The sequence below is a fragment of the Globicephala melas genome, chromosome 15 (genome assembly GCF_963455315.2).
Source record: "Globicephala melas chromosome 15, mGloMel1.2, whole genome shotgun sequence".
Lineage (NCBI taxonomy): Eukaryota > Metazoa > Chordata > Mammalia > Artiodactyla > Delphinidae > Globicephala > Globicephala melas.
Genome location: NC_083328.1, coordinates 37,954,688 through 37,978,804, shown reverse-complemented (window position 1 = coordinate 37,978,804; position 24,117 = coordinate 37,954,688). Strand labels below are relative to the sequence as shown.

At 46.8% G+C, this 24,117-nt stretch overlaps 1 protein-coding gene across 5 annotated transcripts in view; it reads left to right on the top strand.

Moving 5' to 3' along the window:
* Nucleotides 1–2,139: 2,139 nt before the first annotated feature.
* The window catches only part of FAM234A (family with sequence similarity 234 member A), a 31,163-nt gene continuing 9,185 nt past the window's right edge, over nucleotides 2,140–24,117 (top strand). For 2 of the 5 annotated variants that reach the window (XM_060285543.1, XM_030872360.3), the window contains exons 1-3: nucleotides 2,140–2,236; nucleotides 21,744–21,791; nucleotides 22,109–22,406. In XM_060285543.1, coding sequence (XP_060141526.1) covers nucleotides 22,142–22,406 — 265 coding nt within the window. In that variant the 5' untranslated portion in view covers nucleotides 2,140–2,236; nucleotides 21,744–21,791; nucleotides 22,109–22,141. Of the gene's footprint in view, nucleotides 2,237–2,469; nucleotides 2,489–15,074; nucleotides 15,112–21,743; nucleotides 21,796–22,108; nucleotides 22,407–24,117 lie in introns of those variants that run through there. The other 3 variants (XM_060285546.2, XM_060285545.2, XM_060285544.2) reach the window with 3 other exon arrangements.

The window sequence follows — 24,117 nt, the reverse complement described above, 5'->3', positions numbered from 1 at the left end:
TCCCAGACCAGGGCTCAAACCCGTGTCCCCTGCACTGGCAAGTGGATTCTGAACCACTGCGCCACCAGGGAAATCCTGAGCCCGCGTTCTATGTAAGAAGATAAATCATGTCAGTTCTCCAGTGTGATTTACAGATTGGGGACCATTCTACTGAAAAGCCCTACAGGGTTCTTTTGTGGAACTTGGCCTGATTGTGATTTTGACTGAAGAATGAATGGCTGAAGCTTTCCAGAAGAAAAATAAGGTGGAGGGACCTGTCCAACCAGGTATCACGAGTTACTATAAGGGTATTGTAATTGAGATTGTGTGGCACCTGCACGCCAGAAGAGAATGTAATGATCCCAGGAAGAAGCTGTGGGCATTTAAGACTTCCCTCCATTTCCCAGTGCTCCGGTAAAAAGCCCTAGTCCCCTGAGACTCTTCAGATACTTAGGAGAAAGAAGTCTGTAGTAATTTGTCTAGTTAATTGCTGTGATTCAAAAGTATAATAACTTGCCTTATCTTTCTGAGAGGTCAAGTAGTTTCAGGCTGGCTTAGGTGCCCAGGTACCCTGGGGCTGCCTGGGCCTGGAGAGATTCATCTAAATATCAAACTACTTGAGTCCAGAGGGGATCCTTTCAGGAGATGAGGAGGACAGATGTCTCTTTCCCTTTATGAACAGATGGAAGTCATTTCTCTGAATCCCTCACCTAGGGATGTTGTGTCAGTCCACTCACAAAGGAAAAATTTCCATCAGTTCTCAATGGGTTGGGTCGGGGGAGGCCTGTGGGAGGTGTGAGGGATGTTTCATACTTACTATTACTGTGGGGTAATTAACAAGAAACCTGGTTTGATGCAGAACACCTTGTGTGAGCATTAGGACAAAGTTATCAGTAATGAAGCTGAGGACTTCCCTGGTGGCGCAGTGGTTAAGAATCGCCTGCCAACGCAGGGGACACACGGGTTTGAGCCCTGGTCTGGGAAAATCCCACATGCCGCGGAGCAACTAAGCCCGTGCGCCACAACTACTGAGGCTGCGTTCTAGAGCCTGCGAGCCACAACTACTGAAGCCCGCGTTCTAGAGCCCGTGCTCCGCAACAAGAGAAGCCACCGCAATGAGAAGCCTGCGCACCACAACGAAGAGTAGCCCCCACTCAACACAACTAGAAAAAGCCCGCGTGCAGCAATGCAGACAAAAATAAATAAATAACTTTATTTTTAAAAAATAATAGGGGCTTCCCTGGTGGCGCAGTGGTTGAGAATCTGCCTGCCAATGCAGGGGACAGTGGTTCGGGCCCTGGTCCGGGAGGATCCCACATGCCGCGGAGCAACCAACCCCGCGAGCCACAACTACTGAGGTCCGCGACTACAGCCCATGCTCCACAACGGGAGAGGCCGCCGCAATGAGAAGCCCGTGCACCACAACAAAGAACAAAAGCAGCCAAAATAAATAGATTAAATAAATTTAAATAAATAAATAAAAATTAAATAAAAAAATAATAGAGCTGAATTTTAAAAACCCAACAGAAACTCATGCATATACATTGTTTTTTAAAAAATATGCCAGATCGTTGGGGTAAAGAGGGACTAACTCAATAAATGGCATTAGCACTCCTGGTTATCCAAATGGAAAAAAAAAAAATGAAGTTACCTTCTTACCCCATACTAAAGCTACTCCAAGCTGAATTAAGGACTTAAATGTTAAAATCAAAACTTTAAAAAAACATTAGGAAAATACGTGGGAGAGTAAGGGGGTAGGAAAGGATTCCTTAAACAAGACACAGAAAGTACTAACCATAAAATATTGGCACTTTTTTAATATTAAAGTGAAAAGACGAGACGCAAACCGAGATATTTACAACACACGCCACCGACAAAAACTTAATATCCAATACAGGGCGCCAGGAAACAACACGAAAAGACAAGCCTTTCAGCAGAAACCTGGACCAACGACCAGAACAGGCACTTCCGGAAGAGGAAACGTCAGGCCAACGCAAGTAAAACCAACTAAAGATGCTCGAACGCGCTAACAACCGCGGAAGCGGAGCGGACCGGCAGCACCCCCAAGGCAATCTGCGGGACTGACACTACCGTCCGCGTTGCTCAGCAACCGAGCCGGCCGTGGGGCGGGGCCTGAGCGCGCTTTCCGCCCCGCCCGACCGGAAGTGACGCCGGGAGCAGGGCCGAGCAGCCTGGTGGCGGCGCGGGCGGCGGCGCGGGCAGCAGCTCTGGCATCCTCGGGAGGGCGCGGCGGCGGGTGAGTAGCGCGTCCTCTTCCTTCTCGCGCGTGCGCTCCGCGGCCTCGCGCGGGTACACCTCTTCCCTCTCGGGCCGTGTCTCTCCGCGTCGGCGCGGGGCCCCGGGAGACCCTAGCCCCAAGAGCCCGCCCGTGCTCTCGCCCACCGCCCAGCATTGGAGTCCGTGCGTGTCCGCGCCGCGCTGTGGGTGGAGGAGCTACGCGGGAGCCGGGCAGCGCAGCGGGTTGGCAGGACCGACTGCCGCAGCCTGGGTTTGTGTGGCGCTCAGATCAGCCCCGCTTTCCCCCAAAGACAGGATTTAACTCCCATTAGGAACCTTCCCACCCCAGTTGGCTGCATAGGAGGCAAGCTAGCCATCGCTGCACTGGTTGCCTGGAAGTAATTAAAAATATACTAATACTAAAATAGTATGTCCATGAGCTGCCTCTCGCCAGGGTCAGATATGCATGTCCTCTTTCTAGGACGGCGTCTGTTTGACGACTGGCTCAGTAATCCAAAGCTCAGCTGACGGTTACTCACCTATAGAGGTGATTGCTCCCTACAGCCTGTCTTACTAAGCAAAAGCAAAGCAGAGTTTAAAAGCGGGGAAGAACGCTGTCAGTCTGTGAGAGTTCTCACCTCCCCCATGACTTGATTGCCTGGGAGCTGACTGATAGGTTATCAGGGTATAGACAACTGCAAATACTTGCAACTCCGTGATTTCAGCTGAGGAGCTTGTGTGATGTGTTCACCTACCCCTAGGCTGCTAATGCTCTTCTGAGCCTCAACCAGATGGCTCCATTGCTCTCTTTGCACTTTCCCTGTGAGCCTGAAGTTACAGCAGCCTAGATGAACTCAGCAAGTACTGAGTGTCTGCTGGGTGCCAGGCATATAGCACTCATCAAGACAGAATTCCTGTCCTCAAGGAGCTTCAATTCTATGGGAGGATACAGATAATAAGTAAGATAAAATAAGTAAAATAGAGAATACGGATCAGGAAAGAGTGAAATGGAAATGACCCTGTTATCAATGAAGTGGACATTTATTTGGGCATTTTACCAGTTCTCTGAGTCCTTGTTGCACGGATTGGAGTGCTTTTGGCTTCAAGTGTCAAGCGTCCATTAAAACTAGATCAACCTCTGGAGGCATTCCACCTACTTTCACTTAGGAAAGTCCAGGGGACCAGAAATAGATGGGGCCAGGGGCTTAAATGAGATCATCAGGATTTAGTGATGGAGTGTGGGGGTCTTACTACCATCCTCTCACACACTTTCTCTTTGACCTGTTTCTCTCTATGTTGCCTTTCTTCTTCTCAGGTTCCTGCCTCTGCTCTACCTGCTTGTATTAGTTATCTGCTGCTCCGTAACAAATCAACATCAATGATGTTTTAATGGATTAAAACATCAAACATTTATTACCAGTTTCTGTGGGTCAGGAATTCAGGAGTGAATTAGGTGATTATAGTTCAAGGACTCTCATGGGATTCTTTTTTTTTTTTTTTTGGTCACTCCACGCAACATGCAAAATCTTAGTTCCCCGACCAGGGATCGAACCCATGTCCCCTGCATTGGGAGCGTGGAGTCTTAACCACTGGACCGCCAGGGAAGTCCCAAAGGACTCTATGGGGTTACAACCAAGATATTGGCTGGGGACGCAGTCATTTAAAGTCTTGATTGGGACCAGAGGGTCTGACTTCAAGACAGTCCACTCACTCAAGGCCTCAGTTCCTTACTGGCTGGCTGTTGGCTGGAATCCTTATTTCCTAGCCACATGGCCCACGTCCTCACATGTCGTTGTCTTCCCTCAGAGCAAGCGATAAGAGAGGAGAGAGAGGACGGTGGAAGTCACCATGGTTTTTATGATCTAATTTTGGAATTTTGCTGCTGCTCCTGCCATATTCTGTTTGCTGGCATCACTAGGTACTAAAGACTTCACCTTTGAAGGGAGGCACATCAAAGAGCTTGTGAACATATTTTAAAACCACTCCTGTGGGAAAAGAGTGCCTATTCCTGTAATTCCAGTTGCAGTTCCAGATCTAGTGTTCAGTTGGGTCCCAATCATGTGAATCTGATTAGTTAGCTAGCCCTGGGTAAGGAGCCCTCCCCAAAGTTACCAGAACCACACTAAGCTTGTGGGAAAGTGGATTTACCCAAAGAAAGCCCAGGTGCTGTTACAGAGAGAAGGAGTGGATGTCGGGTAGTCAAATTGACCCCTATGTCTGATACATGCTATCTATTTCAAATCAGTTAGAAAAGTTTACAAGCAGAGCATAGCAAGAATTGGACATTTATTCAGACAGGTGAATGTGTATGTTTATTTTATGCCGTGCACTATGCTTTGTCCTGGGAAGACAAAGGCAATAAACGAGTGATGCCCTCCGAAGTTCTTCACCATCTGGGGGTAGGTCTCACCAGTGGCTCAGTGGGTATGGAGCAGTGGTGGGCGGTGGGTGGGTGGGGGACTGGTTTGAGTGGACTATGAAGGCCCAGTAGGAGTTACTGGTAGGTCAGCCTTGTGATGGGGGAACAGACGTTGGGTATAGGGTTTGGGAAGACATGATACTAGAGGTAGGCGATAGCCAGGTGGTGGAAATACCTGCAGGCAAACTCAGGTGGCTGAGCTTTGTTCTAAAGTTGTGAAGCGTCAGTCAGGAGTTTCAAGCAGGGGAATGACATGATCAGGAGATATGAGAAAGATGTCTCTTGCAGCATCAAGGAAGGTTTGAGAGGGCTACAGAAATCCAGGTGAGAAGTTATAAAAATACGATCTAAAGTAGCGGCCGTTGAAAGGAGGGGTTCAACTGAAGAGATACGTCAGAATCTACAGGGTTTGTGGTTGTTGCAAAATTTACTACGTACCTCACCCGAAATCAGTCTTTAGAAAAACCACAAACTTAGTGAGTTTTGTTCCCACTCTGACTTTGTAAAATCCTTCATGGAGCTTAGGTTGTCTGGATATAGTGTCCAAAAAGAAGAATGCTGATTCCTAAATGAATAACCAGGAAGCAGATATTGAGAGATCAAGTGGCATATCTCTAACTTTTTAAAAATTGGAGCAAATTTTTTAAGAAATCGGAGGTGGGGCATGGGAGAGAAGTGTGGTCTGTAGATGGAAAAGGTTGGCTCTGTGTTGGTAATTGTTGAAGCTGGGTCGTGGATGAATGGGACTGGTGGTCTCTACTTTCATGAATATTTAAACATTTATGTGACAACAGGTTTTTAAAAAATAAAGGTGAATAAGTAAACTGAAGTTAAGGCATATTTATAGGGTTGATCAAAAGTGATCAAGTAAGAATTATACTTTATCTTCTTAAGAGCTTCTGCTGTCCTTAATGTAAGGACAAGAAGAAACACTGATTTGTGGGGGAATCAAAGGAAATTGAATCTTCCTTAGAACTCAGGAAAAAAGCTTACTCCATGTTATTTTACAGACAAACCTGCAAAACTTGTTTTGTGTAACAGTTGCTTGTCTGAAATTCTGGTAGCCATTTCTCTGTAACTCCCTTTTAGGTGGTATGTGAGCTGCCCTCAATTACTCTGAAAGTTTTGCATCTTGTGGAGAGGAACTGTGTGCTGAGGTTCAGGTCCTAAGCACTGACCTGCCTGTGAAACACTTGCCTTTAACCGGGAACCATGCATGACCTTAAAATTTGTTCTCATTTGAAAGATGATTAAGGGCCTATTGTCTGTCTTGAGATTATTGTTTGGTGAAGAGAAGAAGTAGTTGTTCGGCTGTAAACGGCTGAACACTGTAGCTGTCATTGTCTGACTTCTGCTTTGCTCAGCCGAAAACCCAGTCTGCCCAGTTGTTTTCTGTGGGCGTCTCTCACATGCCTCTGGTTGAAGTGCTGTCAGAACACTTGGGCCACTGGGCCGGGACACAGGCCTCCTAATGTATAAGACATTCCTAAACCGTTTGTATATGTCACAGCTGGCTTTGGGGACGAGCATTTGAGCACTCACACTATAAGATCGGTTTGTGGGGCTTCCCTGGTGGCGCAGTGGTTGAGAGTCCGCCTGCCGATGCAGGTGACGCGGGTTCGTGCCCCGGTCTGGGAGGATCCCACATGCCGCAGAGCCTGCGTTTCCGGAGCCTGCGCTTCCGGAGCCTGTGCTCCGCAACAGAAGAGGCCACAACAGTGAGAGGCTCGCGTACCAGAAAAAAAAAAAAAAAAGATCGGTTTGTGATTACAGGTCATGAGGTCTGTGCATCCAGACAAGCTCTTGAATGAAGAACTTGATGGGCCTTATCTCACCTTCTTGTCAAGGAATGGCTCCCAAAAGCTCTCTCCCCCGTTTCACTGACACTTAGTTTAACTGACACTTACCAAGTGTCTGTCGTTTGTTTAGCACCAGGGAAGTCCTGCTGCCCTAAAATAGCTCTCGGTCAGAGGCTGTGGGAGGAGTATTATGGGTGCTTTGAAAGAAAAAGTTCGAGTTCTCAGGGGGAAGGTGGCCTTCCTGGTCCGCGGTGCTCACGTAGGCTTGATGGCCAAGCTACAGCCAAGGCTCGGAGCACTGAGAGGGCCTCCTGGCAGGAGGACCATCCTGAGGGAAGACTTGAAAATCCGGATCCCTGGGAATTCCCTGGTGGTACAGAGGTTAGGACTCTGTGCTTACATTGCTGAGGGTGCAAGTTCAGTCCCTGGTGGGGAACTAAGATGCCATAAGCCGCCTGGCACAGACAAAAAAAAAAAAAAGGAAAGAAAAGAAAACCAGGATCCCTTACTGGTCAAATCACAGCAAGGCCAAGTGGACAACGGCGATTTGCAGATAAAACACATGCCCAGTGGATACATGACAAGATGCAGTATGTTTTGTCCAATGTAATTTCTGTCCTCTAGAAAAGTAACCCCGCTGAGTGTGAACTAGGGGTGAGAGCTCCCCAGTGGAAAGAAAGAAATCTGCTCCACTCTCAGCTGCACCTTCAGAGTCACCCTGGACCATATCAGTACACAGTCCAAGAGTGGTAAACTGATCTTTTCATGGTTTAATCCAGTGACAAAATCCTTTCAGTTTCTATTACTAACTGGTGAAGCTAGATAGTAAAGTTAATCTATAATCAGAGTCTTTTCCTAAGTATTCCTTACATATTTTCTCCATTTAAAAAGCTCATCTGCACAACATTGTAAATCAACTACACTCCAATAAAAATTAAAAAAATAATAATAAAAAATTAAAAAGCTCATCTGCTGTTTCCTCCAAGCCTCTCCTCTGCCTGTTTAAATGTATTTTCTCTCTGTGTGTTTTCTAATTTGCAGGTACCTTTGATTAAAATAATGTCTACTTTGCGAAATTGTCACCCTAGTGAGATCAAGTAATACGAGAAGTAGCTATTCCTGTGTGAGTGGAGGAAGGTGTTCTCTGTCTGGGCAAATAGAAGTGGGCTACTCCTTCCGTATTCTGTCACAGAGCTGACTGTAGTACCAAGTTCTCAAAATTCTCAACTAAAACCAGAGTTAAGATTTTAAGGCATCCAGTTTAAACTGAACAAAAATTTTACTTATTTTAAACCAATTTTTAAAATACGCAAACTACCTTTCCAGTGGAAGTGCTTAATTTTCAAAGTCTGATCTCTTTGATTCGTTGTCCTAAAAGAATTCTGTAAAATTGAAAATTTAAAAATTGGGGGTGGTGGTGCATCTCTTATTAAAGTCCCCTGAAGTGATATTTTCTCCCCCCCCAAAAAAAAAGTTACCAAATTTTAGTTTAAAAAGGTTAAACCCCCTACTTTCATAATATCTGTAGAATTGTCAGTTATTTGTTGGGGCAATTTTCCCTTTTCCCTCTGCCCTTGTTAGAATCTTTTTTTTTTTTTTAAGATTTACTTTTATTTATTTTTAGCTGCATTGGGTCTTCGTTGCTACATGCGGGCTTTCTCTAGTTGTGGCGAGCGGCGGCTACTCTTTGTTGTGGTGCGCAGGCTTCTCAATGTGGTGGCTTCCCTTGTTGCGGAGCATGGGCTCTAGGTGTGTGGATTTCAGTAGCTGCAGCATGCAGACTCAGTATTTGTGGCTCGCGGGCTCTAGAGCGCAGGCTCAGTAGTTGTGGCGCATGGGGTTAGTTGCTCTGCGGCATGTGGGATTTTCCCGGACCAGGGATCGAACCCACGTGCCCTGCATTGGCAGGCAGATTCTTATGCACTGAGACACCAGCAAAGTCCCTGCCCTTGTTAGAATCTTTTTTTTTTTTAAACAGCATCATTGCTTATTTATTCTCAGTGTCTCACCTGTTAGAATCTTTATGCTTTCTTTATCCATCAAAAAAAGTTAGAGACATTTTTATTTTTGAATTTTCTGTTCTCTCTGTCTCAGTAAACTGTTCTCAGAGAAAGAGCTCTTGGAGAAAAAGGAGTTATTTCCTTTATGCAAATACTGCGTATTCCTGCCCCTCCAAATGTTAATTGTTACTGGGCTTTACTGTCCTTCCCCACCAGGCAGGAGGGCAGGTTTGGCCTTGAGCAGACACACCCGCAGGTGTGTGGCCCTTTGAAAAGCTGTACACAGGGATTGCATGTTTATCTCAAGCAGGTTATTCTTAGACTCATACCTTTTACCCTAATATGTATCATACTGATACATTTTCTTTCTCATCTCTCACATTTTTCTTCATTTCTTTTTTGTTTCGTTTTACTTGACATTTAAGTCAAAAAGTGCGCTGCATAGTCATCATTTCAGAAGCTCAGAAGTGGCAGGAGAAAATCCCAGTCAGTGACTGTCTGGAAATCCTGTAAACCAATTTCTGATCTCTGTCCTTAAGACCACGAGCTAGTTAGAAATGACAGAAAAGGACATTAGATGCAAATGAGGTAAAGATACAAGTCTTTTAACCTCAGAGTCTTTCCCTTTATTATCTTTTCTTCATTTGTTGTATCCTAACAGCTTTTGTTTTAAGTGAAAACTTCATTCCTTTTCAGTACCTGGGAAGTGTGTTCCTTTAATTTTCTGTATATGTGTACAAATGTGCATTGTGTTTCCCTTAAGATCTGCTGCCCTGATGTTCCCCAGGACCCCTGTTCTCCAGACTTCTCACATTGAGTTTAGCTAACACAGAAATATGCGTTTTTATGCCCAGGTTGGACTTCCAGAAGCCTGTCTTTCCAATGGGCCTGTTACTTAGAGCCCATAGGCCGGTGGCTATGGGTCTTTTCTGTGCTGGCCAACGAGGAACTAGTAAACACACCTGATTTCAGGGATGCGCTTTATTCTAGGTTATGGTTGCAGCTGCTTCATTGCTGTATTGGAGGCAAAAGACTTTTTAAGTTTCTCTTACTTCTTTATGTGGAATTTAACGACAGCAGCTTCAATTTGAAACAAAAAGGAAAAAAGCCTGGAGTTCACAGACTTAGTGATTCGGCTTAGGGATAACCCTTTGCGTCTGCTGGGGCCAGGTTGGCACCTTGAGCTGCCTGTGTGCCTTTGGTGTGAGCCTTCTGCCACAACACCTGGGCTCAGGATCAGGCGTGTCCTCAGTGTTGGCGGCGCTGGGGCCCCACCGTCGCCACAAGCACTCCCCTGCTGTCCGGGCGGTCCTGCTCCCGGGCCCTCTGTGACTTCGGGCACCTGCGTGGTACTGTACGTGTTCCCGGGTGTCACTGTACACGAGCAGCAAGGAACCACATGGACCTTTTCCCCACAGTAGGAAGGGAAGTGATTGCCGTGGGGGGTTTGCAGAAAGGCTGTAATTATTTTGAAATAGTGGCAGGTTGGGGGTTGGCTGTTCTTTTGGATGTCCTCGTAGAACTGCACTGTGGTTGATGTTCTGCCAAGAACAAGCAGAACAAAACAGAAACAGTTCCCACCTCTGGAGCAGAAGCTTCATGATCGGGCGGTTCTGAGGTGTCGCTGGGCCCTGGGGAAGCTCTGACCCCCCTCCCTTGCTCAAAGTTTGTTTGTTTGTTTGTTTTTGTGGTACGAGGGCCTCTCACTGTTGTGGCCTCTCCCATTGCGGAGCACAGGCTCCAGACGTGCGGGCTTAGCGGCCATGGCTCACAGGCCCAGCCGCTCCACGGCATGTGGGATCTTCCCAGACCGGGGCATGAACCCGTGTCCCCTGCATCGGCAGGTGGACTCTCAACCACTGCGCCACCAGGGAAGCCCTCAAAGTTTGTTTTTTAAAATTATTTTAAATTAATTTTTAAAATTTATTTATTTATTATTTATTTATTTTTGACTGCGTTGGGTCTTCGTTGCGCGCAGGCTTTCTCTAATTGCGGCGAGCAGGAGCTACTCTTTGTTGCGGTGTGCGAGCTTCTCGTTGCGGTCGCTTCTCTTGTTGCGGAGCACATGGGCTCAGTAGTTGTGGCTCGTGGGCTCTAGAGCACAGGCTCAGTAGTTGTGGTGCACAGGCTTAGTTGCTCCACTGCATGTGGGATCTTCCCGGACCAGGACTCGAACCCATGTCCCCTGCATTGGCAGGCGGATTCTCAACCACTGTGCCACCAGGGAAGCCCCGCAAGGGTTTTTATTATTATTTTTTAACTGTTTATTTGGAACTAATTATAGACTCACAAGATATTACCAAAAGCTTGAAGTGCTTTCCCCCGGGCCTGGTGGTGACGTCCCTGGGGCTAGTGCATTATCAGAGGTGGGAGCTAGATGTTGGCACAGTGCTGATCACTGCGCCGCAGACCTGCCCCATTCCTATTTCGCCAGTTCTCACACGGGCTCCCTTGTCTGTGTGTCTGATGATATGAGAGTCTATCACATGTGGACGTTTGTGCAGCCAGCAGCACAGTTGGCACGTGGACCGACCCACCTGACACGGGCCCATCCTCACTGCCCCTCCCCACCCGGCACTGCGGTCCCACCGCCTGCCCTTAGGGACCCGGCTGAGGGGGAGGATTCTCGAGGTGTCAAATAGAGAGGTTATCATCTCTCCCTCTGTCCAGCTCAGTTTGTTTTTAGGTGAATAAAGTTTTGTTACTTGAGTTGGTTATGCTGGGTATGCCCTCCCTACCCAGCTTTCTCTCCTGAAGAATAGAAACCTTTCCTGGAGAAGGATCACAGTATCTTTCACCTATCTGTTATGAAGTATCTTTAACTTGGAACTCTGTTAATGATTAAAAGGAAAAAAAAAGAAATTATTCAGAGTAATGCAAGTGAGCCAGGGATTTCTGCGGGAACAGTGAGTGAAGTCCTTGCTCTTAGAGGGATGACGGGAAGCAGCGCTTAGGACCAGTTCTGCTTCAACCTCCAGTCGGAAAACACCAGAGCTGGAGCGTCCCGAGCCGTCCCTGCGCTGGGACCCTCCGTCTGGAGGGCATTGTTGCCTTGCAGGAGCTGAAATGGCTGCTGTGGCTTCTGCCCTTTGGCCCTCGTCTTGCTGCCACCCTTCTGCATGAAGCCCGTCAAATATTCAAGGATGTTACAAAGCACAATTCAGTATTTCACTTTTTGTAATTTTTTATTACTGACCCCAGTATAAAAATAACGCTGTGAGGTCAGGCTTTGCCCGAGGTGAGGGCTGTGGCCATTGCTGTTGTTCACAGTGCAGTGTCCTGAGGCCTGGGGTCTGCGTGGCTCAACCCGCAGGACTGGGAAAGCCCAGGTGTGACATTTCCCCACTGCTTCTCTACGTTTGAGAGCTGTGTTTCTTTGGGGCCAGTTTGTGCTTGGTGTTGTCTCCAGACTTCTCCAGGGAGCTGGTGAGAGCGTGTAGTGGAGAGAAAGGGTCCCAGCCGAGGGGGCTGGGTTGCCCAGCCTGTCCTCGGAGGGTCCCCCTGAGAGAGCCTGGGGGCGGCAGGGCCTGGTGCCAGCGGCTGTGTCTGAACCAGACTGCCCCCACGGCCATGGGCCCGATGGAGCCTCAGCCACCTTGCATCCCTGGCGTCCACCCGTTTTCTGAGTTTGACTCTCTGGTCTCCCCATTCATTCTGGACACTGTCTAATCTCTTTCCAACAAATTCTCTTTCTGCCTACACTAGCTAAAGTGTTTTTGGCAAACAGGAACCTTGACTGGTGTAGAGAGGTTGGGTAGATGCCCGGGTGCCTCGGATGGGAGGGGGTCTCTGCCCGGGTGCCTCGGATGGGAGGGGGTCTCCAGTCCCAGCCCCTGCTCTAGACTACACCGCCACCTGTGGTGACTTAGATTAGATAGGGAATCATTCCTAAATTGTGACCTCCCTTTTAAACAAGTATCCCCACTGCCAAGAAAAACAAAAGCCAGACTGGCTTTGGGTCACATTTGGTTAGAAGAACCAGAAAAGGCTTCATAAATAAGATGGCATTTTCCATGGGCCTTGAGGAGTGGGTAGGGTTTGAAAGGAAAGGATGTTTTAGGTGGACTTAGACACAGGGAAGTGTTAGGATTAGGCTTTTCAGGGACACCGGAGGGTCTGCCACATGGAGGGTCTGCCACATGGGGGCCACAGCTGTGGGGGTAGCGGGTGACAACCTCCCAAACACAGTTTTTTAATTTATGCTCTTTGGACACTTGAAGGGCTTACATGTAGGTAAAGGGATTAGATATTATTCCAAAGCACAGAATCTGGATCAGGGGACAGTTACAGGAGAGCAGATTTTAGTTCAGAATATGGCAAATTCCTAGTAACCAGGACTGTGCAGCGTGTAGGGCTTGGCTCCATATTCCAGGAGTGGAGGTGTCCCCAGAAGGGACAGGAAAAGGCCAAGAAAGCAGTGTTCCCACTTCATTCATGTGCCACTCAGGATTGTGCCATACTCACAACATAACTACACAGTTATTTTTATTTAGTACTTTTCTTTAATCAACTCACTTTTTCTAGTTAAATACACTTTAAGAGAAAACACCAGAGAGGCCAGGGATACAGAGCTGGAGGAGGGAGCCATGTCCAGAGTCCCCATGGCCTGGGCTGTAGCTCTCCCACCCCGGATTCTCACAGCTGTGCTGCTGCCCCAGAAACCAAAAACCAAAATAATGGCTGAACATATCCACCACTTGGCAAAAGATGTAAACCTACAGGTTCAGGAAGCTGAGCAAACCTTTAGCGGGATAAACCCAAAGAAACCCATGGCAAGACACATTGTAATTAAACTTCTGAAAACTAAAGACAAAGAAAAAAATTTGGAAGCAGCAAGAGAGATTGACATCTTAGTTATGGGGAGAAACAATTCAAAGGACAGCAGATTTCTCACTGGAAACCGTGAAGGCCAGAAAGAAGTGGCATCATGTTTTTCAAGGGCTGAAAGAAAAGAACCTATCAAATGTCAAGCACTGAATTCTATATCTGGGAATTATTCACCAGGAATGATGGAGAAATAAAGACATTGTCATGTGAAGGAAAATAAATTGGTTGCCAGCAAACCTGCTCTAAGAGAATGACTGAAGGAGGTTCTTGAAATGTAAAGGAAATGTTAAGAGAAGCATTCTTGGAACATTAGGAAGAAAGAAAGAACAACAGAAAAAGCAAAAATATGAGTAAATATAATAGACTTTCATTCTCTTGAGTCTTCTAAATTATGTTTCATGAATGAAGCAAAAATATAACACTGATGTGTAGATGTATGTAGAGGAGATATTTAACACAATTCTATTATACACAGACTGGTAAAGGCTTAAAGCAGGGACGTGAGGTCTCTACACTTCACTTGAACTAGGAAAACGCTGACAGCAGGAGACTGTGTTAAGTTAGGTGTGTCTAATAATGTCCAGATCAACCACTAAAAATCTTCAGCGAAACACGCTAAAGCACCTAGATAAATAAAACTAGAATTGTAAATAATATTTCCCTTATTCATAAAGTAATCCACAGGAAGTCAGGAAGAACAAATGAGAAACAAAAAACAGAGAACAAACAACAAAAGGCAGAATAAAGGCCTAATATATGGATAATTTCCTTAAAAGTAAGTGGTCTGAAAATACAGATTTGCAGAGTGGATTTGGAAAAAAAAAAAAAAAAAAAGATCCAGGGACTTGCCTGTCAGTCCAGTGGTTAGGACTCAGTGCTTTCAGTGCCGTGGCCCAGGTTCGATCCCTGGTCAGGGAACTAAGATCCTGCAAGCCGTGTGGCACTGCCAAAAGAAAAAAAAAAGATCCCTGTGCTGTCTAAAAAAAACCTACTTCAAATATATGATATAGGTAGATTGAAAATAAAAGCATGGAAAAAGATATACCATGCAAACATTAAGAGACGATAAGGAGAGCTATTAATGTCAGATAAGACTTTAGAGCGAGAATTACTTGGGGACGGGGGGGCATTGTGCAATGATAAAAAGGCTGAGCCACACAGAAAATACAGCAATCCTACATACGTGAGCAACAAACCACAAAGCTGCCATTTCTTTAAAAACTGAGTTGGCTGTCTGTATCCCCTGTTCCCCATCCGTGAATTCAACCAGCTGCAGATTGGAAGTATTCCAGGCGGAAAAATCCAGAAAGTTCCAAAAAGTGAAACTTGAGTTCAATGCACACTGGCAACTGTCTACATAGCATTTACAGTGTACTGGGTATTATAGGTTATCTAGAGATGATTTAAGGTGTATGGCGAGGGGTGTGTGTGTAGGGTTATGTGCATCCCATTTGATGTAAGGGACTTGAGCATCTGTGGATACTGAGGGACGACTACTCAGCAATACAAGGAATCAACTGTATTCATACAGCAGCAACACAGAGGGACCTCAAGGGCATTGTGTTGAGTGAAAAAAGCCAATTTCAAAGTTCACATACTATGTTATTGCATTTCCATAACACTCCCCAAATGACAAAATTTTAGAAATGAAGAACGGGTTGGTGGTTGCCAGGGGAGAGGGATGGTGGGTGTGGCTCTTTATGGTGATGGAATATAGTTCTGTATCTTGATATACATGAATCTACACAGGGAACGCCATGGCATAGAACTACGACGTCGTTCTCCTGGTTTTGATACGGTTCTGCAGTTGTGTTGTAACCGCTGGGGAAGGCTGAGACGGGGCTTCTCGGTATGATCTTCGCAACTTCCTATAAAGCAGTAATTTCAAAATAAACAGTTAAGGAAAGAACCTTTATCAGTTACCGGAAGTCTAAGACCACTGTCACCATAAACGGAAAGACATCCGTGAAAAAATACAGAGATAACTAGAAATAAAAATATTCACCTGGCACCACCTAAATTGTCTTGTGTGCTGCCAGTGGTGTAGGACCCAGGCTTTGTGAAGCCCCCTTACGGAGGAGTGGGAGGTCATGGGACTTCACTGGAGGACTTGGGACCCTTCAGTGCAAAGAAACTGTGTTCCTTAGTGAAGCTCAGGTTCTCAGGATCTCAAATATAGACCCTCAACTCCTTGGGCAGCTCCAGGCTTGAAACACTTCATTTAACAGGAAAAGAGGGCGCTGGTGAGATGCCTGAGGTCTCTGTGTCTGGAGAAGAGAAGGAGCAGCACAGGGAGAGGGTGGTGACAACGATGGAGGGAGTCGCCCCCCTGCACCCCCGCCGCACACTGAGCCCCCAGCTTTACATGCACTACCCAAACCTTCCCAACAACCTAATAGGAAAAAGAAACTGAGGAAAGCCACAATCCAGAGGCAGAGCTCACTACCAAACCCAGCTTCAAAATCTGCTCTTTCTCGCCATCCTGTACCCTTACGTACATGCATTTAGGGTTCTTTTATTTTGGTGCTAATCTCTCTCTCTCTTTCTCTTTTTTAACCACCAAAGCATTTTTATTTTTGTCACTGACAACGTACACAACAGTGGAATTGTACTATTACTTTGCTTGACTTCCTTAAATATTACTTAAGTAGGCATGTACGTTTAAGAAAAGTAATACCTTGAAGTATTCTGTAAACATAACCCCTCTCAATATGTTTTCCTGCTTTGTTTCATACATAAATAGCATTTTACAAAGTTATGAATAAAACTCTGAACTCTTCTGGCCTAAAAGTGTGTGTAGATTCTGGAGCTTGACAAGATGTTCTCTTTATGATTTTATAGCTAACATACACTATTTTTAAAAATTGAAGTATAGTTGATTTATAATGTGTTAATTTCTGCTGTACAGCAAAGTGATTCAGTTATACATATATATATGTATATGCCTTTTTAAATATTATTTTCCATTATGGTTTATTATAAGATATTGACTATAGTTCTGTGTGCTATACAGTGAGACTTTGTTGTTTATCCAGTCTATATATAAAAGCTTACATGTGCTGACCCCAAACTCCCAATCCATCCCTCCTCCAACCCCCTCCCCCTTGATAATCACCAGTCTTCCTCTGTGATTCTGTTTCTGTTTCATAGATAGGTTCATTTGCGGCATATTTTAGATTCCACATATAAGTGATATCATATGGTATTTGTCCTCTCTTTCTGACTTCACTTAGTATGATAATCTGTAGTTGCATCCATGTTGCTGCAAATGGCATCATTTCATTCTTTTTTATGGCCGAGTGGTATTCCAGTATATATATGTACTGCATTTTCTTTATCCATTCATCTGTCAATGGACATTTAGGTTGTTTCCATGTCTTGGCTATTGTAAATAGCATTGCTGTGAACATTGGGGTGCATGTATCTTTTTTTTTTTTTTTGGCCTCACCGCACAGCTGGCAGGATCTTAGTTCCCCAACCAGGGATTGAACCCAGGCCACCGCAGTGAAAGCGCTGAGTCCTAACCACTGGACCATCAGGGAATTCCCTGTATCTTTTTTTTCTTTAATAAATTTATTTTATTTATTTTATTTTTGGCTGCGTTGGGTCTTCGTTGCTGCATGTGGGCCTTGTCTAGTTGCAGCAAGTGGGGGCTACTCTTCGTTGCGGTGTGCAGGCTTCTCATTGCGGTGGCTTCTCTTGTTGTGGAGCCTGGGCTCTAGGCGCATGGGCTTCAGTATTGTGGCCTATGGGCTCAGTAGTTGTGGTTCGCGGGCTGTAGAGCGCAGGCTCAGTCGTTGTGGCACACGGGCTTAGTTGTTCCACGGCATGTGGGATCTTCCCGGACCAGGACTCGAACCTGTGTCCCCTGCATTGACAGGTGGATTCTTAACCACTGTGCCACCAGGGAAGCCCCATTCCCTGTATCTTTTTGAATTATAGTTTTGTCTGGGTATATACCCAGGAGTGGGATTGCTGGATCATACGGTAATTCTGTTTTAGTCTTCTGAGGAACCTCCACACTGTTTTCCACAGTGGCTGTAATGTGTGCTATTTGCAGTGTTTATCATGGGTCAAATGACTTATCATCACAAGTTACTGCACGAGTTCCGCCAACGACAGACCTTCCAGTTCACTTAGTAAAGATGCCATGTGTTAAAAAGTCAAAATGGGGACTTCCTTGGTGGTCCAGTGGTTAAGACTCCGTGCTCCCAATGCAGGGGGCGTGGGTTCAATCCTTGGTCAGGGAACTAGATCCCGCATGCCGCAATTAAAAGATTCCCGCATGCCACAGATAAAGATCCTGCATGCTGCAATGAAGAGCCTGCACAGCCAAATAAATAAATAAATAGATAAATATATATATATTTTAAAGTCAAACTGGCCAAGAGACATCATTATTATTTATTTTATTTATTTATTTTTCTGGCTGCACCACATGGCGTGTGGAACTTCCCCAACCAGGGATCGAACCCAGGCCCCCTGCATTGGGAGCGTGGAGTCTTACCCACTGGACCACCAGGGAAGTCCTCCCATGAAATTCTGTTACAGGAACAGAATCAATACGCTCCTAAATTTTCCAAATTTTATTTTGAACCACCACTTTGATTAGTTAAAACTTCCAGAATAAAAATAATGACACACAAAAATGATCTTAGAAAGGCACACTTACCATTCCTGGCACAGAACATTTGATTTTTAGTTTTTGAATGACTGGAAGTCATTATTCCTTAAGAAAATATTAACGTATTTGTTGAAAGTGATTTATTAGGTAAGTGAAAATGAATCTTGCACATTGGCTGTTTCATTTTATATAATGAGTAATTTTTTAGGTCTTCACTTATAGGGTGTAAAACTTAGAAAAACATTCTCAAACTAATATGCTCATGAGAATTAAATGATTCGAGCTACAAATAAATACTAAGCTAAGATTGAGGTGGCGATCCCATTGGCGATTTTATTTTATTATTTTTGTAAATTTATTTATGGCTGCATTGGGTCTTTGTTGCTGCGCGCAGACTTTCTCTAGTTGCGGCAAGCTGGGGCTATTCTTTGTTGCAGTGTGCCAGCTTCTCATTGCGGTGGCTTCTCTTGTTGTGGAGCACAGGCTCTAGGCGCATGGGCTTCAGTAGTTGTGGCACACGGGCTCAGTAGTTGCGGTTCGTGGGCTCTAGAACACAGCCTCAGTAGTCGTGACACACAGGCTTACTTGCTCCGTGGCATGTGGGATCTTCCCAGACCAGGGCTCAAACCTGTGTCCCCTGCATTGGCAGGCGGATTCTTAACTGCTGCACTACCAGGGAAGTCCCCTCATGGGCGATTTTAAACGAGTTTCTCACAAATTCTTTTTGATCTCAGATCAGTTTATGACCTCAACAGATGTCTTAGTGGCTCATTCACAGTTTTAGAAGCCAACGTCTGCTGGTTAAAAAGGTGGTTCCTTCAGGGATGTTTATAGCAACATGGCCCTGGACCAGGTCAGCCCACGGGGTGCTGGTCTCACGGGGCTGCCTTGGCCCCTGCAGAGGGGGCTGGCCTCCTGAAGCCTCTGTCCGTCCACCATCCGGTCTGTGATGGGTCTTATTTTGTCCTCCCCTGCATGCGGGCTTGGCCAGACCGTAGGTGCTGACCTGACTCCCCAGCTGTGTTGCTAAGGACCGTTTGGAGAGAGTTTCCCTTTCTGCTTCTACATCCAGATGGGTGGTAGCGTGGGGAGGGGGTTCTCTCTGCCCTCACTGGGGGACCAATAGCATTCCTGTGTTCCCTCCATGATGCACCATTGGTCTGACTTAACAAGGAAACCTGTGTAGCAGGGACTAGAGAATAGTTTGGGCTCATATTTCCTTTAATTTTCAGAGGTCAGGTTTATAACTCGATTATTCTACTCACATTTTAAAACACACTTTATGGTTTTCAGTGCACAGAATATTTCTGGAGGGAGCCGTAAGAAACTAGTACCACGCTTCTCCTCTTGAGCCTGGGGGCTACAAGAGGAAGGGCAGTTATGCTTTTATATCTTTCACACGTTGTATCACATAAATTTATTGCTGACTTAAAAAAAAAACCCAAACTACATCAGTAACTGTTTTGCACTGTCCTTGTTTCTTCCAAACTACATCAGTAACCGTTTTGCACTGTCCTTGTTTCTTAGCTTAGGGAGTGAAAGACTGACTAGGAAAAGGAGTGGTTTAACTTACTGGCTTGGGGTCATCGGCATTGGGGTTTACTTTACTAAGCTTGCCGAGAACTCCAAGGACAAGAACCCCCAGGCAGCTGGATGGAAGGAAGGTGCTCTTCCTCCCTTTTATTTGCTTTCCTCCAGGCTGGCAATGGGGAGGTGGCGTCTCCATGGCAGGGCAGGAGGCAGGAAGAATCTAGCCATGTGGTGGTGAGAGTGGGGTGACCACAGCAAAAGGGCAGACTCTTGGGCCAGTGCTTTTTCCCAGGTGGCTGGGAGTCGCCTTCTGCCGGGCCCCACCCAGACAGGCTGATTTGATCGGGTGGTGAATGTGCCCAAGGTGAGGATCATGGCTCGGGAGGGACCTCTGTGCTCACCCCACTGCGTTCACAGACTGCCTGGTTGCATTTCACCAGCGCTTTGCAATCCCCACATGCGCCTGCGTTTGTGAAAGCGGATTCCCTGTGCAGACCTGGTCTCCAGGTGTGCCAGCCGCAAACGAGGTCTGGGAAACAGGGTTGTAAGTGGGACGTGAGTGGTTGTCATTTTGAGCAGGTGCCCTCGTGCTTGCACAGCCGTGGTTCAGAGAGCTTGAGTTTCTAGCCCAACATTCTAAAGCTCTTACAAAAGAGAACTTTATAGATAGAGCTTTTAAAATCAGTAATTTTAGCATTCTGGTCTCTCATTCAGTTTTCTTTGCTTTGCTAAAAGAATCTACGCATGTTAAATATTTCACACTCCCCTCGCTGGGACCACAGAGGCTGGATGCGCCAGGTAGATCCAGGCTCTGCTGCCGGCTCTTTCCCGTCCCTCCCAGACGGGCCCCCACCTCCCGCCCCACGGGTAAGATGCTTGGGCTTGAGGAGGCCCCTGGTCATGAGTCCTTGTTTGATTTCCTGTGTCCAGCTCATTACCTCGACAGGCTCACCTTTTCTGACTGCAGGATGTTAAAACTCATGTCTCAGCACTAGGGGGAGGCACAGAGATTTGTTTGGTTTTCTTTTTAAATTGTAACATACACACAACATGAACTTTACCATTACTGACATTTAGTACACGCGTTGGGTTTTGCAGCCATTGTTACCATCCCAGAAGGAAGGCTCACCTATTAGCACTCCCCCCAGCCCCTGGCACCCACTTATCTACGTTCTGCCTCCAGGGATCTGCCTGTTCTGGACATTTCGTATAAATGGAGTCGTACGATACGTGACCTTCTGTGTCTGTATAATCTCACCAAGCGTCACGTTTTTGAGGTTTGTCCATGCTATCGCCTGTGTCAGAGCTTCACTCCTTTTCATGGCTGTGTAATAGTCCACAGTGTGGGCAGACCCCATTCTGTTTATCCATCACCTGTTGATGGATAGTGGGGTTATTCAGAACAGTGAAGCTCAGAGCATTTGTGTAAGTCCCTGTTCTCGGGTCTCCTGGAAAAACACCTAGGAGTGGAGCTGCTGGGTCAGACAGTTGCCCCGTATTTGATCGTCTGAGGAACCGCCAGGCCGTTTCCACAGCGGCTGCGTGCTTCCTCCTCACGGCTGTGCACGACTGTGTTTCCCAGGGTCTCTACCTCCTCACCCACCCCTGCCATTTTACATTTTATTACCAAAGCTGCTCTAGTGGCTGTGTACACAGGCTTTTAAGTGAATTATTTTTATTAAATAATAGAGAAAAACAGTTAAAGTCAGAAGGTAAAACGTTTATAGAGAAAACCAGCACTCTGTTGTCTCTTCCTGCCTCCCTAACCCACCCCTTCCCAGAGGGAGCCCTTCCCGCTGTCCTGGTTTTAACCACTGGCACAGCCTCCCTCTCATGTAGATGAGGCTTATAACCCACTCAGACCCTTTGATCCCTTGCACCCTCTCAATATAATTTGTGTTAGTTAGGACACTGGTTTGGCTGTTTAAAAAGGACCAAAATAACAAATACCTTGCCTTACGCCAGGCAGAAGTTTGTTTCTTTCTCGCACGATGAAGAGCACAAAGCTTGGTGATGAAGGTTTCCAGCCGTCAGGCCCACTCTGTCTGTGGTTCAACTTCAGAAGTGTTTTCCGTCTTATTTTCCGAGGTGGCCGCCCTGGGTTTCCTCCCCGACACGCCCAGTGCTGCCAGCAGGAGGGGCAGGAAGGAGGGAGGTCGTCCCGCATCCCCCCCCCACCCCCCCAGCCCCGGCGTGACTTTATCTTGTTACCAATAATAATTAGCTGGAGTGAGTGCTCACTGTGTCAGATGCTGTTATAAGCGCTTCTGTGCATTTACTGCTTTAACCCTCAGAGTCTTGTAAACACTGTTGTTTTCCTTTCACAGGGAAGGACACAGGTGCGGTCAGACCTTGCAGCTCGCTGGGGTCACCTGGTGAGTAAGTACAGCCCCCTCCCTGGGGGGCTGATCCCGACTCGGGTTGGGAGGCCGGTCAGAGGTGCCTCAGTTAATAGTTAATGTTTAATGCATGCTCTGCCGTAGTCTAGCCCGGCTGGCCTGCCCGGGTCAGCAGGCAGGAGCTGTAGAGCGTAGAGGGAAACCCGTCCTGCGTGCTGCCTCTGTGCGCCCACTGCCCTTCTGAGTTTGAGGCCTTCTCCAGTGGAGTCTGTGACACCCCTTCTTGGGCTGATGGGCCGCGGTCACAGCCGCCCCTGGGGCTCCTGACCACCTCTCCTGTGTCGCCACCACAGTGGCCAAGAGGTGAGCTTGGGGGTGTGCACACGATGACGGACAGCAAGGACTTAGAAGCCGAGATCCACCCCCTGAAGAACGAGAACAGGAAGGTGCAGGAACATCTGGGAAACCCAGCGGGAAAGGAAACCAGCGTGAAGCCGCCCCCGCAGTCCCGCCTCTCCCGGTGCCGGACGGTGGCCTTTTTTCTTTCGCTGTTTGTCTGCCTTTTCGTGGTGTTCGTGGTTTCCTTCATCATCCCATGTCCAGACCGGCTGGCGTCACAGGGGGTGTGGAGGATCGATTACAAGGCAGCAGGTGCGGGCGGCTTGTGGGGCAGGGGCGCTGAGTATCCCCGGGTCCCCTGGAGTCTGGGGGCCGGGGGCCGCCTCTCATGGAAACAGGAGCATCCTCAGGAAGGACGGGCGGGGGGTCAGGAAAGGAAAGTGGCCCATTTGGTTACTTTTCTGAATTAAAAAAACATAGTAAAACAGAGCAACTGGCAGAATAGATGTAGCGAAGACTGATCTAAATGTGAAAACCAGGCAGGAGATTTGTGGCTGGGTCTCCCTGACGTGCTCCAGCCGAGTTTCCAGTCTGCCCCACCGCAGTTGAGCACACTTGATTTCTCTCTTGTAAAATCTTGGCCTTATGGAAGCTGCTGAGTCAGCTTTCCTCTGGGCACTTCCCTGCCTGTTGGGAGTTGTGCCCGTATCAGCGGGCGTGGGTGCTGACAGCCTCGCAATGTTTCTTTGCACAGACTTGAAGCCCTCTCTGGTGGAATAAGGGGAATTTCTTGTTTAAGCCCCACTGACGGTCAATTTTGTTCAGAATTTGGTGCCTAATTTTGAGAGGGTGAAGTAATACATGTTTGTGTTTATTTTTGGCAGCTTAATTGAGATATAATTTATTATCATAATATTCACTTGCTTTGAGTATACGATTCGATGATTCTTAGTCAGTTTAAGACTTGAGCACTGGGACTTCCCTGGTGGTCCAGTTGTAAAGAATCTGCCTTACAATGCAGGGGACGCGGGTTCAATCCCTGATCAGGGAACTAAGATCCCACATGCCGCGGGACAACTAAGCCCACGAGCCACAGCTACTGAGAGCCCACGTGCCGCAACTAAGACCCGACGCAGCCAAAAATAAATAAATAAATTAATTAAAGAACTATTATTTAAAAAAATAATAAAATAAAATAAACTTGTTTTTAAAAAAAAGAGACTTGAGCACCTGTGCAGCTGTCGCCACAATCCAGTGTTTAGCACATCCATCATCTCTACACGATTCCTTGCCCGCAGGCCCCAGCCCCGACTCCAGCCCTGGAGCTGCCAGTGGGCTTCCCATCTCTATACACTTGCTGTTCCTGGACGTTTCATGTAAATGAAATCATGTAAGATGCATCTTTGGCCTCTCTCACTTACATGAGTTCATCCATGTGGTAGTGTGTTCCTTTGTGTGGACAGACCAGAGTATTCATCCATTGACCAGTTGGTGAATGTTTGCATCGTTTTCAGTTTTTGACTGTTAATGAGTAACACTGCTGTGAATATTTGTGTACAAATCTTTGTGTGGACATATGTCTTATTTCTCTTGGGTAGGTTGCCAGGAGCAGAACTCTTGAACCTCGTGGTAAGTTTGTGTTTGACTCCTGTCACTGCCAGACCTTCCCCAGAAGCTGCACCGTTTCATTTCCCCACTGGCTGTGTGGGAGAGGATTCTGGCTTCTCCACATCCTAGCCAACACTTGTCATTATCTTTTTTTTTAATTAATTAATTTGTTTGTTTGTTTTTGGCTGCATTGGGTCTTTGTTGCTGCACAAGGGCTTTCTCTAGTTGCAGTGAGCGAGGGCCACTCCTCGCCGCAGTCACAGGCTTCTCATTGCGGTGGCTTCTCTTGTTGTAGAGCACGGGCTCCAGGCGTGCAGGTTTCAGTAGTTGTGGTGCACGGGCCCAGCTGCTCCGCGGCATGTGGGATCCTCCCGGACCAGGGCTTGAACCCATGTCCCCTGCATTGGCAGGTGGA